Source organism: Ochotona curzoniae, unplaced genomic scaffold, assembly GCF_017591425.1.
Source record: "Ochotona curzoniae isolate NIBS_2020 unplaced genomic scaffold, NIBS_Ocur_1.0 contig_3622, whole genome shotgun sequence".
In the NCBI taxonomy this organism is placed as follows: domain Eukaryota; kingdom Metazoa; phylum Chordata; class Mammalia; order Lagomorpha; family Ochotonidae; genus Ochotona; species Ochotona curzoniae.
Window position 1 is genome coordinate 10,529,408 of NW_024465926.1, and position 17,730 is coordinate 10,547,137.

At 48.4% G+C, this 17,730-nt stretch overlaps 2 protein-coding genes across 4 annotated transcripts in view; one reads left to right on the plus strand and one right to left on the minus strand.

Moving 5' to 3' along the window:
- Positions 1 to 17,511, minus strand: part of TXNL4B (thioredoxin like 4B) — a 32,534-nt gene extending 15,023 nt beyond the window's left edge. Inside the window, exons 1-4 of one of the 3 annotated variants that reach the window (XM_040982422.1) lie at positions 17,387 to 17,511; positions 14,817 to 14,985; positions 12,386 to 12,537; positions 9,600 to 10,292 (exon numbers count right to left, since the gene is read on the minus strand). In XM_040982422.1, coding sequence (XP_040838356.1) covers positions 10,127 to 10,292; positions 12,386 to 12,537; positions 14,817 to 14,948 — 450 coding nt within the window. In that variant the 5' untranslated portion in view covers positions 14,949 to 14,985; positions 17,387 to 17,511 and the 3' untranslated portion in view covers positions 9,600 to 10,126. Of the gene's footprint in view, positions 1 to 9,599; positions 10,293 to 11,734; positions 12,113 to 12,385; positions 12,538 to 14,816; positions 14,986 to 17,386 lie in introns of those variants that run through there. The other 2 variants (XM_040982423.1, XM_040982425.1) reach the window with 2 other exon arrangements.
- On the plus strand, positions 2,744 to 7,039 carry LOC121157945 (haptoglobin). Its single transcript, XM_040982421.1, has 5 exons — positions 2,744 to 2,830; positions 3,789 to 3,871; positions 4,128 to 4,229; positions 4,832 to 4,906; positions 6,118 to 7,039. Exons 1-5 carry the CDS (start codon positions 2,826 to 2,828, stop codon positions 6,894 to 6,896), a joined length of 1,044 nt encoding a protein of 347 aa, XP_040838355.1. The 5' UTR covers positions 2,744 to 2,825; the 3' UTR covers positions 6,897 to 7,039.
- Positions 17,512 to 17,730: the final 219 nt, after the last annotated feature.

Genomic DNA, 17,730 nt, shown 5'->3' on the forward strand with positions numbered 1-17,730 from the left:
GCCATTGCTCTCACCTGGGGAGTGAATCATTGGACGGATGATCTTTCTTACTGTCTCTCCTCCTCTCTGTATATCTGACTTTCCAATAAATAAATAAATCTTAAAAAAAAAAACACAAAACAAAACAAAAAATTGCTGCAATTTTGCAGTAAAAGTACATTTCATAAAAGTAACCAATAAGGGTGCTGGCATAATGGCAGTAAGCTAAGCCTCTACCTGCAACTGCCAGCCTCCCTTAGGTGTCCTGGCTGCTCCACTTCCCACCCAGCTCTCTGCTTGCGGTCTGGGAAAGTAGCGCAGGGTAGACCAAGGCCTCGGGACCCTGCACCCACTTTGGATCAGCCCAGCTCTGGCTATGATAGCCAACTGGGAACGAACCAAAGGATGGAAGATCGCTCTCCTTTGTTTCTCATCTCACTGTAAAAACCTGCCTTTCCAAGAGAAATCTTTTTTTTAAAAAAAGGGTAACCAATAAGAATATAAAGAATATTTTATAGGATCAAAAAAGAACACACAAAGTATCCTACTTAATTTGATAATGGGGAAATGCAAAGGAAAGCTATCATTATATTTTACTGAAACCACACCAGAATGGCTAAATTCATAAAGTGTAGGTAAATAACACGGAGGAATAGAAACTTTGATAAACAGTTATGTGCCACTTTATAACGGAAATACTTTTGGAGAAATGTGACATCCACAGACAGACATATATCTGGTCTCTTGGGACAAGGGACTCAGTAAATATGAGATACCTGATAATTTTGCCTCCAAAAAAGTTTACTGTTCTACAGTTTAAAAAAATGTATATATACACACACACACACACACACATATATAGACATAAAAAGGAACACCCTCTAAAATAACATTTCCTGAAAATTTTGTGGATAAAATGTTAATTTATGATTTTTAACTACTTTTTTTAACAACTAAACAAAATCAATTACACTAGCAGTGTTGTGTAACTGTTACTGCTGTTTCAAAAACATTTTCATCACCCCAAACAGAAACTCTGTCCATGTTATGCAATAAAGCCCTACTGTTTTCCCCCTGCTTCTGGAAGCTTCTAGCCTTCTTTGCAATTCTGAGTTCGCTTACGCTGTATATTTCAAATTCATGGAATTCTGTAAATATTAGTCTTTGTCTTCTTTCACTGCCGATGTTCTCAAGGTTTATTCATGTTGCAGCATGCATCAATGCCATTTTTTAAGCAGATGAATAATTTCTATTCTAAGTATGCACCACATTTTGTTTATTTCTTCATCTATGTGTGGACACCTGGGTTGTTTCCACATTTTGACAACAGTAAAAATGCTGCAAAGATTTTTGGCCTATCAAGACTCTCTCTGAGTCTCTGATTTCAACTGCTTTGGACAAATGTCTATTCAAATCCTTTGCTTAGTTTTTTTTTTTTAAGATTTATTTATTTTTTATTAGAAAGTCAGATATACAGAGAGGAGGAGAGAGAGATAAAGATCCTCCGTCCGATGATTCACTCCCTAAGTGAGCACAACAGCCGGTGCTATGATGATCTGAAGTCAAAAGCCAGGAACTTCCAGGTCTCCCACGTGGGTGCAGAGTCCCAAAGCTTTGGGCTGTCCTTCACTGCTTTCCCAGGCCACAAGCTGGATGGGAAACGGAGCTGCTAGGATTAGAACCAGCACCCTTATGGGATCACGGCACGTTCAAGGCGAGGACCTTAACCATTACGCTATCATGCCGGGTCCAAGAAAAAAAAAATCTTTTTTTTTTTTTTTATTATTTTTGACAATCTTTACATAGTTAATTAGGGTAAAAAGGTTCAAGGGCTACAGGAAAGCGGGTAAGACTATTATTTTTTCCATATTGTTTCCTTCATGTTTAAAGGGGGATATTAAGGGAGAAGGCCCACCCAACTTCCCATCCTCCCCAGGTCTCGGATGTAGGGTATGCTCTCAGGTTCTTGCTCAAGTGGTTTTGATATTTCAACAATTATGAATCACTGCCAATCTTGCCACTCCAAGCACTATGAGGTCTTTGAAGAATCCACTGATTGACGTAGTCCATCATAGAGTCTCTTAAAAAAAATTAATAGAGCAATATTTTATGGAGTTGCTTTTAACCTAATTGAACAGCATTTGGGCTACAGAAATGGAGATGTCTGATTAAAATATATTGATTTTTCTCATGTGCGCACTTGGACTAATAACTGGACCATTAAAGTGTGAGAAGCATTGTGACGGAGGATGGCTTGTGTCCATCTACATGTTGCTGTGCCCACTCCCATTTCTTGCAGACAGCAATCAGAGAGGACACAGTAAACCCATTTTCTGATTTCAGGTTGGAGAGCTTTGAAGCAACAGGGAGATGTCCACACAGGAAGGGGAGCATGACCCTGAGGAGGAAGTGCTTTTGTTATAGCCCTGTGAGTGTGGACAAGTGGCTTGAGAAAACTCGGGGAGAAGATTTTCAGTGCTGAAAGCTTGCCGGAGCAGAGCCACAGGTCGACAGCACCCTTCCCGCCTGCCCCTGGTCTTTCCCAGCTGAGGGATTCTGGGAAACACACTGGCAAAAGTGCATAGGCTGGTGAAGCTGCCAGAGTTCTTCTGGGTTTGTTACAGAATGCCCGGGCAGAGCCAGGATGAAGCAAGAGTTCAGCCCCTAGCAGGGGTGTTGTTTGTGGTTTTGTTACTGGAACTTCCTGATGACCTTAGTAAAGCCAAAGTTGCATCCACACAGGAATTACCAATGAAGGAGGGGCGGGGCGAGCGCAGGCAGCATAAAAGGCTCAGCGGCTGCCTCCTCAGCACCGCCCGTCCAGCCGCCAGCCAAGCCAAGCCAGGATGAGGTGAGCCCAGTCGGAACCCTCTTCCCTTGTTCTTTATGTCATTCTTCTTTGTATTCTTTGGTATAGAAGCAGCCTACGGGAGAGCAGCAAAACTCTGACAATGAGACAGGGCAAACGGGCGACTTCATAGTGAATTAAAGGGCTCGTGTGTCAGGTTTTTGCCTTTCCTTGCATCCATAAAAGACGGTGCTTTTGAACATGTTTTTCTTGGGAGATCACAAACTTCTCATTTTCGGAAGGAGTGCCAGCTGCTCCAACGGCAGGTTTCTTGGAATCTTGAATTTACTTATTAGTATTTTCTTCTTTTTTAAAAATGCATAATAAGAAAGATCAATAGTGATGTTTGACACAATTAGGGCACTGGGAATTTTATTAAAATGAACAGACTTTTTACAACTGTTAGAGTAGCATGAGTAGGAGCTTACATAACCTCAAAATCCTTGAATAATCATCTCCTGTTGGTGAGATGGTTCGCTGGGCAGTGTGACCTGGGCATCGACGCCCAAGTTGCCTGCATTTTATCAACCATGTGCCCATGCAGCCTGGGGCATTGCCAGTGCTGAAGAAGTTCTCTTTGCTGGGGAGCTCCTATCCTGTTGTTCTCCAAATGTAGGTAACCACTGATAGCCAGAGGCAGAGGCTGCCTACCCTGCCGGTCCCTCTCTGCAGCTAATCCGGAATTCCTAGCAGCACACAGCCTGCTGCAAGCTGTGTGTGCTCAGAAGCTGCTGAAGTCTAAGTGGACGGGTGGGGCAACTTTTTGATCCTGGCATATCCACGCCTGTTTTTTTCTGGGTACTAAATGGTAGGGATGCGGGGTGTGTGTGTGTGTGTGTGTGTGGTATGGGCAGTGTGGGATGGAGCACTGTCTCTATGTGTGTGGTGGGGCGTGTGGTGTGTGTGTGCGTGCTGTGAAGCAGGGAGGTCAGCCTCACACTCGGCCCTGTCTCCCCTGCAGAGCTTTGGGAACTGCCATCACCATCCTGCTGTGGGGACAGCTCTTGGCAGCGAATGTTGGCAATGAGGTCACAGATACGGCAGGTAGGCCTTTGGTCCTGGGGACAGCGCGTGGTGTTCCCAGCACCACTGCACCCCACTTTCACACAGCCTAATTTGTACTTTGTGGGAAGACCCCATTTGTTCCCTCTTCCCATTGTAACAGCTGGGCTTCTGGCACCATAAGGAACGCCAGATGTTGCCTGTGATGAGGAGTCCTTCCCTTGACTCCCGAGTAGAGGACTCCTCTCTCTCGGGCTCTGTAAGTCATGTCTGAGCAGCTTCTTCTGTTTCTTTGTAGATGACATCTGTCCAAAGCCCCCGGGGATTGCAAATGGCTATGTGGAACACTTGGTTCGCTATCGGTGTAATGAAAACTACAGGCTGCGCACTGCAGGAGACGGTAAGACCCAAGCAGGTGTCTCTGTGCCCCACCCATGTCCCCGCCTGGCATTGCCAAAATGGATGGGGCTGGGGTGATTGGCCAGGAAGCTCTCTTGCTCTCCTCCTTGCAGCCAGGAGATTTAGATCCTAACAAGGGTTCTATCATCATGGAATGGGCCCTCAAGTTCTCTCTTTCGTTAAGGGGAGGCAATGCAAGGTAGTCTTCCTGTCTTGGAGGAAGAGCTGCCTCTAAAAAACGAGGTATAGTAAGAGGACAGGTGGTGATGGTAGACTGTTCCATTCCTGCCACTATTCCCAGCACTTTGTAACCATCTCAGACTCACTGGGCTCTCACTCATTCTGCCGCTGAGGAGGATTTGTTAACCTGAGAGGAGCAGAGTGGGGATTTGAACTCTAACCTCACCTGCCCTGCTTTCCCACAGCCACCGTGACCATGGTCCATCCATCTTGCTGAGCTTTAGTGATGCCCCCAGCACTCCCCTTCCTCCTTCTTCTCCCTTCCTCTTTAATCTTTAGTTCTTCTCTTAAAATACATTCTCACGTGCACTGCACACCAGGCCGGGACTTGACTTCTCTTTTGTTTCTTTCCTTGCACTTCAGGAGTGTACACCTTGAACCATGAGAAGCAGTGGGTGAACAGCGTCGTTGGGGAGCAGCTTCCTGAATGTGAAGCAGGTGGGTGTTCTAGTTGAAATGCCCCCCAAGGCAAGTCCTCTCTGCGGGGCTTCCCTTGAGTGCCCGAGAACCCAGAGAAAGTCATGGTGGGGTCCGGCTAGTCCTCAGCAGTGCTCACTGCTCCCAGTTACAGCTCGCTGAGGGCCTTCGTTTAGCTGGGCCTGAAGTGCAATGGCTGAATCCACTGCATGGAGTGTTTCCAGATTAGGGAGGTGATGTTTGTTCAGGCTGCCTGCCCAGGGAGCTCTGAGCCAAGACCAAAGAATAGCAGTCCTTAACCCTGGACATGTGGAGTAGGCTGGAGACCGGCTGCACTTTCAGCTTCGGCGGCTCACAAGAACTACTGCTCTGCTCTCTCCTTTTCTGTCTTGAAAGAAGAGCATTTCGAATATCATCCTGTTTTCTTTTCTAAATTAATTTCTATTGGAAAGGCAGATTTACAGAGGAGAGATAGACAGAAAGATCTTCCACCCTCTGAGTCACACCCCAAATGGCCGCAACGGTCAGATGTGAGCTGATCCGAAACCAGGAGCCAGGAGCTTCTTCCAGGTCTGCCAAGTGGGTGCTGGGTCCCAAAGCTTTGGGTTATCCTCCACTACTATTCCAGGCACATTAACAGGGAGCTGGATTGGAAGTGCAGCAGCTGGGACTCAAACTGGCACCCTTATAGGATGCCAGTGCTTGCAGGAGTAGGATTAGTCTGCCAGCCCCCTCATCTTCTGCTCTTACTGGTGTGGAACAGCCAACTGTCTTGTACTAACTGTAACATCCATATGCCAGTGCTGTTATGATCCCTCCTTATCTAGAGATAATGGATTATCACAAATCCTAGTCTTGCCCATGAGGTTTCAGGAGTTGTGGAAATTGCTTTGTCGTGATAAATCATTTCAGTGTACAAGTACACACAGTTCCTTTGACAGAGTTAAAAAAATCTCAGTGTTACATAGGCCATTCGTGAGTTAGAGAAGCAGGAAGCAGAATCCTGCTTTGCGAATGTAAACAATGAAAACAAAAACCCATAAATTCAAGTCAGCAAATATTGGACATGAGGTGAGCAAACAGTATGGGAGAAGCCTTTGAGTGTATCATGTTCTGAAAAATCAGGCAATGATTATTCAGACAGCAGCCACAGCCAGTGTGTGTGCGCCCACCTTTCCTGCAATGGGAAACTGCCCCATTTCTGCTCACATGTTGCCTGCTCTCCTTGACAGTCTGTGGAAAGCCCAAGAACCCTGTGGATCAGGTACAGCGGATCATTGGTGGATATCTGGATGCCAAAGGCAGCTTCCCCTGGCAGGCTAAGATGGTCTCCCGCCACGACCTCATCACAGGAGCCACACTCATCAGCGAACAGTGGTTGCTGACCACAGCTAAAAATCTTTTCCTAAATCACACCGAGAGTGCAACTGCTGAAGACATCGCCCCTACTCTAACCCTGTACTTGGGCAGGAGGCAACAGGTGGAAATTGAGAAGGTGGTTCTCCATCCTAACTACTCCACGGTAGACATCGGGCTCATTAAACTCAAACACAAGGTACCCATTAGTGCAAGAGTGATGCCCATTTGCCTACCTTCAAAGGATTATGCAGAAGTGGGGCGTGTGGGGTACGTGTCTGGCTGGGGGCGCAACGTCAACTTCAGATTCACTGACCGTCTGAAGTATGTCATGCTGCCTGTGGCTGACCAGGACAAATGTGTCCAGCACTATGAAAACAGCACAGTGCCTGAGGAGAAGAGTCCAAAGAGCCCTGTAGGGGTGCAGCCCATCCTCAATGAGCACACCTTCTGTGCTGGCATGTCCAAGTACCAGGAAGACACCTGCTATGGTGATGCTGGCAGTGCCTTTGCCATTCGCGACCTGGAAGACGACACCTGGTACGCTGCGGGGATCCTGAGCTTCGATAAGAGCTGCGCTGTTGCTGAGTTCGGTGTGTATGTGAAGGTGTCCACCATTCTGGACTGGATTCACAGAACCATGGCTGACAACTAATGCAAGGCAGCCTGGAGGCCCTTGGCTGAGAGCAGGATTTTATCCTGGAGAGGGAGTGGTGGGTAGGAGCAGACAGGACCAGGGGCTGAAGCTGCTGGCTGCCAGCCCTGCATGGCTGGGTCAATCAATAAATAGCTTTTACACAATTTTTGATTTGTTTCTGTTTTTAGCACTGGACCTATTTCTGTTGTTGTCTCGTTTATGGTATTGGGCAGCCAAGTGGCATAGCGATTACTGGGCATATGGCAGGAAACAATCAATCAAAAGCACCCAAGGTGAAACACCCTGCTCTTACTTGGGGAGCACACTCACTGTGTGGTTGCTGAATGCCAATGCCCAGAGGCGTGACTGTTTATCATGTTTTACACACATGGAAATGGAGGCTCCAAGAAGTTATGGGATTGTTCAAGCCTACATTAGTAGTGAAGCTGTCTGAATAACAATTCTTGAGCCATAGCCATTTTTACTTGCTGGCTTAAAAAAAATCGAGGGATGGTGGGAAACAGGGAGAAGAGAGTCAGGAGAAGTGGCTTTCACTGTTGGTTCACTTCCCACATGACGAGGGGCTGGGCCTGGTCAAAGCTGGGGCCTAGGAACTCAATTTAGGTTTTCCGTATGGATGGCTGAAAGTCATATCCATGAGCCATTGAGAGAGATTGCACCTGGATCTCTGCCTGCTTGGCCCACATGGGAGCTCACAAGCACACGGCATGCCATGTCCCTGAGGGAACCCCTGACAATGGTCTTGATTCACTGAGACCTCAACCTGGCCTGATCATTGGTCATATACCGAGAGCGGTGGGGTTGCACCCCAGTCTCCTCTGCCCGTGGATGAGCTGTGCTGGGACTTCCTTGATAAGCAACTCTGAGAAGTCGGCGTGGCCTACGTTGCCTGCCAGCCAGACATGGTGTGTGTGACCTTCAGCTGACCCACAGCCACACATGGTGAACTTGACCTGCAGCATATCTGCCAACTATGCTTGCTGTATGTGACCTGTGACTTAACAGGAGGGTCCATAGAGATAGACATGCCTTTTTAGCCATTTATAGTGTCACTGCTGGATGGGAGGACTGCTGGAAGATGCCCTTCCACCCTCCCCTTTCTTAGCCTATGTAAGTTTATATTTCACTAACAATAAACAGACAGGCTTGACCACTCTGTCTCTGGTGGTGAGAAAATACCACTACCGCCTCATTGCCTCAGTGATTTTGGGGGCAGCTGGTCAGGAAATCCTTGATGCCATTACTGCTGGAAGCTGGAGTCGGAAGTGGGAGCTGCTTATTGAACCAGCTATTCCAGAGTGGAGTATGGCCATTCCAACTGGAGGCTTGGCTGCTAGGTCAAGTATCTGCCCAAACAGTTATCTTTCTGAAGTGGATTAGAAGAAGGGCATAGGCCTGGTAAGGAACAAGCTAGCCCAAAGTGGGACAGTGCTATTGTTCATTTTCCAGAAAACAAAGTGAGATGGTGTAAAGGCAGCATCTCTGGACTTGGTCCAAATCCTAAGTGTGGCCGCTGTCTGTGCTGGGTGCTGTGAGCTTCCTGGGTGACTTTTCTGATCTCCCACAGGAGGGGCTTGTACCAGAACCTAACATCTCCGCCAGCAGTAACATTCTGGAACTCTGTGAAGGGTTTCAGGTCTTCTCCTCCAGAGCAGCTGCTTTTCTGACAGGCAGGAATCCCACCCACGTAGAGCAGGCCACCGACATGCCTCCCACCCCACCAAGATAAAGGTCTTGCTGTGAAGAGGGTCCCCAAAAGTTTCAGAGCCCCTATACATGGAAAGCTCTTCTTCTGAAAACGTTATTTTTATTGGAAAGGGGAAAGGCAGATTTACAGAGAGAGGGGAAATAAAGATCTTCCATCTACCAGTTCACCCCCAAGTGGCCACAGCAAGCTGGAGCTTAGCCCTTTTGAGCCAGGAGCTTCTTCTGGGCCTCCCTAGTGGGTGCAGGCTTTGGGCCTTCCTCTGCTGCTTTCCCAGGCCACAAACAGGGAGCTGGATGGGAAGTGGAGCAGCTGGGACATGAACTGGCACCCATATGGGATGTCAGTGCATGCAAGGTGAGGATTTAACCACCAGGCTACCATGTTGGGCCCTAGAAAGCTCTTCTAACTCAACTCCTTGCAATGAGACTTCGTTAATACTCATACTTACAAGAATTTTGTGGAAAAATGCTAGAAAGATGAATTTTGGTGCAATTTCTTTGAAACTCATGGTTTCTCTTAACACACTTTTGCCATGAGCTTTTTTGCAAGACCTGTGGTATACCTTCAAAAGTAATGACCACCTGTGGTATACCTTCAAAAGTAATGACCTTTTTTTTTTTTTTAAGTATAAAATGCCACTGATGTTATGCCAGCACTGCAGTGCACATTAAGCCTTCACCTGCAGTGCCAGCAACCAAAAAGGGTGCAGGTTCATGTCCTGGCTGCTCCACTTCTGATCCAGCTTCCTGCTAATGTGCTTGTGGAAGCAGTGGAGGATGTCCCACGTCCTTGGGCCCTTGTATGTGTGCAGGAGACGCTAAAGCGCCACTCTGCCTCAGGGAGCCGTGACCCTGACGTCTGGAGTCTATTCCCATCCTTCCCAGTTAATCCTCTAGTAGCCCACAATTAGCACTACATGGTAAACGCTCAAATTCTCATTCCTTCACAATGTAACACAAAAGTTTCAAAATGAACCAATCAGAATTTTTACAGTTTGTGTCAGAAGGGGTCCAAAATAAAACAAATTCGCTGGCTATCATACAAGCTTATTTATTCCAAGATAAACTGGTGACCAGGCCTGGAGAAAGGAGTGCTTACCGGACGAGGGAAGCATCGGCAAGGGTGGGGGACTGGCTGCATTTAAACAGGCACACAGCTAAGACAGTAAGTATTCCTGCTCCTCTAGGAAATGATATTTCATCGTAATTGTGGTCAAATAAACGTGGCTGCACCCACAGTACCATCCAATGTTTAGCAGTATTTCTGTCTCAGCTCAAGTGCTAAAGAGAAGCATCTATAGAGAAGTCTAAAAAGCTGCCCTGGAGAGCTGACGCCGTTACCTGACTGAGCTTGCAACGGTAGATATTAGGGGCTCCAGGTCAACATGGCACCGCTGTGCTCTTCTTCCTCATGGGCACTGACCACAGTTCCGAAAGACTCCAGGAACACAGCACGGCTGGGTCCAGGCGCCGCTGCGGGAGGTGCTTTTCTCTTCAGTGCTGACAGCAGCGCTGTCAAGCTAAATGTCTTGATAGAGAAGGTCATACTTGGGAATAGTCTTGGGATCAATAGGGCTTTGGACAATCAGTTTTCCCCTCATGGCTCCTCGATAGATGACTTCAATCAAGTCTATGAAGTCCTGCTTCGTTCTGAAGCTTCCCACAAACTTAGTGTGGTCTGGGGATCTAGGCAGCACAGGAGAGAAACAACTGCTCTCAGAACCTTCAGTAAGCATTTGCTCAAGATTTTTAGGAGAAACCACATCAACAGTAGCTTGGTTAGTTTCCTCTTGGTGAGCAGACTCCCTAAATGGCCACAACAGCGAGGTGTGGTGGGTCTCCCACGCGCGTCTCCCACGCGGGTGGTGGGGCATCATCACCTGGTGCCTTTTCAGGGCGTCAGCAGGCAGCTGCGTCAGAAGCAGAGCAGCTGGGACTCAAGCAGTGTTCCAACGCGGGATGCTGGCGCTGCGAGTGGTGGCTTACCCCAAGCGCACTTCAGACCTTAAGCCTGATACTATTTTCCCCACTTTGTATGTAACCCCAGTGCTGTAGCCACTGGCACAGAAACCCTGTCACGTAAAAAGGATTCTGCATAAAAATCTATTTGAACAACATTTTAAACCATTATCAAGCAGAATTCCCCGAGTGCTGGATTGGGTGTAACTTGCCCACTTGCTGTTTAGCGGCGCTGTATAAAGCTCACGGATAGTCATGGTCTCTAAAGTCACCTGTATTTCTGAGTCACGGAACTAAATGCTGTTTCAAAAGTTTTTTGTTTTTTTAACATCATTTGTTTATTCAAAGTTAGAGTTATATTTAATAAGTTTCAATTTGCTGGTTCACTCCCCAGATGGTTGTAATGGCCTGGCCTAGGCTAGGCTGAAGCCAGGAGCGAGAAACTTCTTCCTTATCTCCCATGTAGATGCAGGCGTCCAAGCACCTGGGCCATCCTCTGCTGCCCTCCCAGCCACGCAGGCAGAGAGCTGGATCAGACGTGGAGCAGCCAGGACACAAAACACTGCTTCTACGGGATGCTGGCCAGGACACAACACTGGCCTCTAAACATGTACCTTTGTCATGAAACATTTTCAGAAAAAAAAAAACCAAACAAAGGTAACCAGTGAGGCTCGAGAGACCGCCTTTTAGCATACACCCTTCCAAACCTGCTTTTCACAACGAGAATCACACAAAGCAGTACAGTGCTTTTTTCATCAATCAATACATGCTTCTTTTAAACTCATTAAATCACATTTACAGCATCACATGAAATTCCCTGAAAAGCAATTACTGAGTTCATACTCAAAGCACTTGTTAGGTATTTGATACATAGTATTTTAAACTGTCTTTTAAAAAGGATGTGCCAGGGCCTGTCCAGGTAGCTTAGCAGCTAAAGTCCTCACCTTGCACATGCCAGGATCCCATACGGGCAATGGTTCTAATCCTGGCAGCCCTGCTTCCCATCCAGCTCCCTGCTTGTGACCTGAGAAGGCAGTGGAGGATGGCTTAAAGCCTTCAGACCCTGCACCCATCTGGGAAGTCGGGAAGAAGTTCCTGGCTCCTGGCTTTGGATCGGCTCATTTCTGGCCACTGTGGCCACTTGGGGAGTGAATAATCAGATGGAAGCTCTTTCTCTGTGTCTCTTGTCCTCTTTGTATATCTGACTTTGCAATTTAAAAAAAGAAAAAAAAAGGATGTGCCAAATTATTCTATCAGCTGTGGTCCACGAGACCTGACAGATTGAAAACAGAGACTACACTATCCACACGTCAGCACAGCAGGTGCACGGATGGAGATGAGGGGACACCTCCATCCCACTATGAAGGAATGAGCAGGAAGGACACATTCCATGTGAATGTTCTGGGTCGGGATGCTAATGGGAGGCTGACTTCTGAACTCCTGGAGTGGCAGAGGCAGGAAAGCAGTCCGCTGAATTCACTGGAAGGAATGTTACTTCTACCAGAGTCACCTTCCAGTCCCAAAAGGTCAATGAAGTTCTTGGGAACCTTTTAAAAAAATTCTATGTTTAGCTAACAAAGTTGTTCCATGTTTCCTAGACTTTGAGAAAAATGGTATTACGCTTTCCCACTTAAGCTGAAAATTTAAAATAGTCAGTTGTACCTGAAGCACTCTTATTCTGTACCAAAAATTTACATTAAAAATTAGGGACTATATCAGACACGAGAACACGAGGAGGCGGCTCACAGAGCCAGTGTCACACGCAACCAGGCACAAAGCCACTCTGCAGATGGCCACGACTTTCAGCCAGTCTAACTTACCCGTAATCCACTTTCATATGCTGTCCATTGAAGAAAAATACTGTGGATGGAATATAGCTGATGTCAAAATACTGCGTATAGACTGGAGTTTTGTCCACATCCACCAGGTAGATCGCAGCCATTTTACTCAAGTCAGAAGAAGTCTTAGCAAGCTGCAAATGACAAGAGAAATGCCGGGTAGCATATGAGAGGTAAACACTGTTTTTGAGGGTAAGTTTTTACTGCAAGAATATTTTGTTTGAGAAAGTCCTGAGTTTAGAATCTAGAACCCTGTTCCCTGTCCTGCTCCATCTTGTCCCTTCCCCTGCCCTGGCAGCCCCGACCCTGTCACTCCTGGAAGGAGATGTGTCCCTTCCAGTCCTCTCCCGTTCCTACCCTGCTGGAATAAGGGACCTACCAAGCACCTTGCTGAACTGGGATTTTGGCTTGTGGTAAACTAATTGTGCAAAGAGGACTTGGCTGTGGGAATCAGCTGCATGTAACAACCTTTCTTACGTTCTTAGAAAGCATCAGTGCTTTTCTTGAATCAAGACCCCTGTATATTTCCCTAATACTGCTTGAAACTTTCATTACAAAACACTCAGATCTTCACAGGCATGCGCAACGGAAGGCAGTCTGGCATCCTACTGCCAAGATATATTTCACATTTTCATTGGCAGCTCATCTTTGATCTGGAGGTGGAGATGCATATTGCACTGTGTCCTCACGTTGTATATGGTAATCTCCATTACACAGTTACTATACATCCCTTTAAATGAAAAAGTCACAAAACAAAGTCAACAACAGGAAGATAAACAGAAATTTATAACAACATGAAGTTAAATGCCATGTTACTGAATGACTAATGTGTCACTGAAGACATATTCTTGAAGACAATGATGCTACTGCATGACTTCTGACTCAATGAAAAATTTAATATGAGGAAAAAACTGTTTTTAAGAAATTAAAATACAAAAACACCAAAATCCATGAGAAAAAAAAAAAAAAGAATCTAGAACCTGAGCCCGGCATGGTAGCCTAGTTGCTAACGTCCTTGTCTTGCAAGCACCAGGATCCCATATGGGCACCAGTTTTAGTTTCAGCGGCCCCATTTCCCATCCAGCTCCCTGCTTGTGGCCTGGGAAAGCACTCAAGGATGACCCAAGGCCGTGGGACCCTGAACCTCCGCGGGAGACCAGGAAGAAGCTCTGGGCTGCTGGCTCCGGATCGGCTGAGCGCTGGCCCCTGAGTCTGCTTGGGGAGTGAATCATTGGATGGGAGATCTTCCTCTGTCTCTCCTCCTCTGTGTGTATCTGACTTCCCAATAAAAATCTTAAAAAAAAAAAAAAAAGATTCTAGAATCTGTGTGGATTCTACATTAGACATACAGAACCTTAATACTGGAGCCTGAATCATGGTTGGCATTTAAGAGGGTCACGGGTAAATTTAATTTCTCCCACCTCTGACTTTTTCATAAGCAGACCTGTTCATTTTAAACGATTTTGAAATGTGTCATGCAGACACTTTAATCTCTCCAAACTCTTTTATCTCAATCTTCCCAGACAATTACAGTAACAGCCAACACTTACAAGCTACTTCCTATACAAAAGTGTCGTAAGTGATCAACATTGTTAACTCATTTAATCCTTGCAGCATCACTGTAACTGTCCCTCGTAGCCCCACGCTATGAATGGAAGTGGAGGCCCAGGGAGCTGAGTGGATTTGTTCCAGGCCATGTGGCTGCCAAGCAGGAGGGCTGGATCTGCGCATGCTCAGCCTGAATCTGCGCATGCTCAGCCTGACTCCAGCACCTACTCTCGCTGTTCTGAGACGTCCACGTTCCTATAGCTGGGAACCTTCTGGTCCTTTCTACTCCAGGTTACACACCCCTCTCTGAGTTTTAACCACACTTGAACTTGATTCCCAGAGAGGAGATGGCAGCCACAGAAACGGTACACGGTACTCTCCCTGGGCTGAGCGAGAACTAACATCTGCTCTGCCCCACACTTTCTCAGCTCGCTCGTCAGAGTGGGAAGATGCACTACAAGACCAGAGATGATGAGCAGGTACAGACTGAGGGCAGCGAACCGGAGAAGGGAATCCACAGTTGGAGCAAACAGTTCAAGTCCCAGCCATGCAACCTAGTGGCTCTGTGCCTGGGGGAAGTTCCTCGGCTTCCAGGGCATTTGCTTCCCTTTACTGTTGTCGGCATCAAAAACGGCCATGTTCACAGACATCTGCTCTGCACTCCTGCTGTCCCGTTGTCTAGCCAGCAAGCGCAGCCGAGGCAGCGTAGGCCCAGATGCAGGGTCCCTCAGCGCAGCCCCGTGGCCAGCTGCTGGGGAAGTGAACAGCGAGATCCCCACCCTGCCTGCTGTTTTCCATGCATTTTGCAGAGGTGCAAGTGAAAATACACACCCTTTAGCAAACACCTCTTCCTGGGAACACTCACAGTGTCATCCAGCTGCAGGCAGCCGGGATCGTCGTCTCTCCCAAATCTGAGAACCAACACCTTCTCGGCAGTGCTTTTTATCGCCTGGTCCACTTCTTTTTTGCTAGACAGCTTGGGCAGCAGGAAGCTCATCTTGAAACAATCCCGGTGTTGCTCCTCACTGTCAATCCTGAAACAGACAGTGTAGACTTGGTACACGAGTCCCAGTTTAAAACTCCACAAATGTGCCAAGCGACCCAGGAAGGCGTGCTGGGGAAAGGCTCTTTCTCCTTAGAACCCCAACTGGGGCCAGACCCCAGGCCTTCTTCCCACTCCTGTCACGTGACTACTTTCTTTACGTTCTCAAGTGCCTTTCAAGCTTTGCCATATACTTACCAGGGGATACAAATGTGTTCCTAGATTTTGTTCCTTTTTTTTTTTTTTGCCCAAAAGGCAGTGGAGTGTGTTAGTGTCCCAACAGGAGAGAATGCTCCCAACACTGGCAAAGTGAAGACTAATTAAGGCAGGAGAAGGAAAGCTGTGTCGTAGGGTCAACATCTGTGATGCCCGACGGTGCCAGAACTGTGTGCTGCACAGGGGTCCAGCTGCTCTGCAGTTTGGCTGGCATGTGGGCCAGGCTGCTCTGCGGGTCAGTTGGCATGTACAGCTGACAGCTGCGGTCCTCCCTTCCTGCAACCTCCCCTACGGCTCCCACCGGCTGGATGCAGCTGCAATCAGGGTTGGGGAAGCTGCCCAGGTCAGGAGCCTCCGGTCCTGGAGAGTCTAGGGGAGCAGCGAGAACAGCCGTGGAGGGGCCAGGGCTGATACGCACCACACACGTGCTTCACTGCCTCTTCCAGGGACTCGCACCTGGGCCACCCAATTTCTAGTCCAGTGTTCCCTCTGAAACAATATGCTGCCCATTTTCTCACTGGAAGAGGCTTAATTTCTGGGAACAAGGGCATGCATGAGAGATTCCATGGAGACACCTGACACTTGGTATTCACTTCCAAAGTTTGCTTAGGCAACAAAAATGGAAAATTCTTAATATATTTTTTGGTCACATGTTGTATTAAAAAAAAAAAAGACTGGGTTATTTCAGAGACAGAGTACCACACAGAAACGGGGAACAGGGCAGGGAAGACAGGGAGAAATCTCCCATGTGCTGTTCACATGTGCCAAGTGGCCACAGCCGCCCGAAGCCAGGAACCTGGTACTCTCCATCATTCCTGAGGGCAACAGGAACCCAAGCACCTGTGACATCTTCCACAGCTTTCCCAGGTACGTGAGCTGGACCGGCAGTGGAGCAGATGGAGCTGGGCTCTGCATGCCACCGCTGCCAGCAGGGCCTTACTGACTGTCCCCCTGCCCCGGCTACGCCAGCCCAGTGCCACGTGCAGTGAGGGTACAGATTCACCCAGGAAACACAACTGCTGTAGTAAGAGGTCAGACTGAAAAATAGAAGCTAAGCTGTTGGATGTGAGAGACACAGCAAATTGTTAATGAGGGCAGTAAAGAATACACGGCAGAAGTAAATGGGGGTTAACACTGTCAGACGGGGCACGCCTGCACGACTGCGGGGAGGAGGGCAGGGACAGTGCCACCACATTCAAGAAAATGTCTGGGGGCTGGCGCTGTGACGGGGTGGGCAAAGCTGCTGCCTGTGGCGCCAGCATCCGTGCTGGCACAGGTTCGGATCCCAAGCTGCTTGGGCTCCCGTCCCATGTGGGAGATTCAGAGGCAGCTCAGAGCCCTGGCTTTGGCCTGGTCCAGCTTTGGCCACGTGGCCACGCGGAGGAGTGAACCACAGGAAGACACGACCCCCTTCTGTCTGTGTAACCCTTCCAAACAAATACATGTAAAAAGAAAAGAGAATGCCTGTAGCAAAGAATAGCAACGAAGAATCACAAAAGAAGTACAAACGGACAGGAAATACATCTGCAAAAGTTAAGCTTTTATTAGTGACAAAACTGAGATTTTATATATGTATATTTAAAAAAAATCACTACATTGGCAAAGATTGAGCAGGACAGTAACACGCAGAGAGAGCGTGGACGCGGGGCGGGCGGTCACAGCTCCCACGGGGACGCTGATGCTACACCCGCTGCAAGGACGGCCGACCAGATGGATACATGGATACTCCTGACCAACAATCCCGGCTGCCAGAACCGGCATTTACATCAACATCCCTGGGTCTCCCTGCGTGTGGGCACACGGGAGATTCGCATTTACACGGGAGAGCTCACTGCTACTTCCCCCAATACCTACACGTATATTAAAAAAATGTGCTCCCCCCACCTTTTTTTTTTTTCCCTAAAGGGAGAAAGAGGAGGATTAAGAGAGAAGGAGCGGGGGACCCGCGCGCCGCCTTCCACCCATGGGTTCACTGCCCCCACAGGGCCGCTAGGGTCCGGGAGCCGGAGCCCATGCTGCTCTTCCCCGGGGGTGGCGGGGACCCCAGGACTCGAGGGTCAGCCGCCGGCCGGGAGTCGGGGGTCAGCAGCCAGAGGCGGGTACGGTGCCCAGGACTCTGCCCGCGGCCTGCGGCGGGGCTCCTCCCGGCCCCCAACGCACCGGACGACGCGACTTACTCGGGCGGGTGCCCCTCTGCTCCAGGGGCGCCGGCGCGGCCACTTTGTCCAGAACGAAGAACCCCGACCCTCCAGCCGAACTGTGTTGCCTAGCAACCCTTGTCCCTCCGAGTGGGAAGAAAGCGGAAATGCAAGGCGCACGGGCGCAGAAATTGAACGCAGGATCGCGCATCCTGCGGGGTCAATGGCCCAATGAGCGTGACCGGGATGTACGTCACTTCCGCCCTTATCAACCATGGTTCACTGGCCTTCCTTTCCGCGCTTCCAGGCTAGAGGCTGGATTTCGCCTCTTAGGCTGAGCCTGATTGGCCGCCAGGAGACTCGGAAGTCTCTCTGCTCAACTT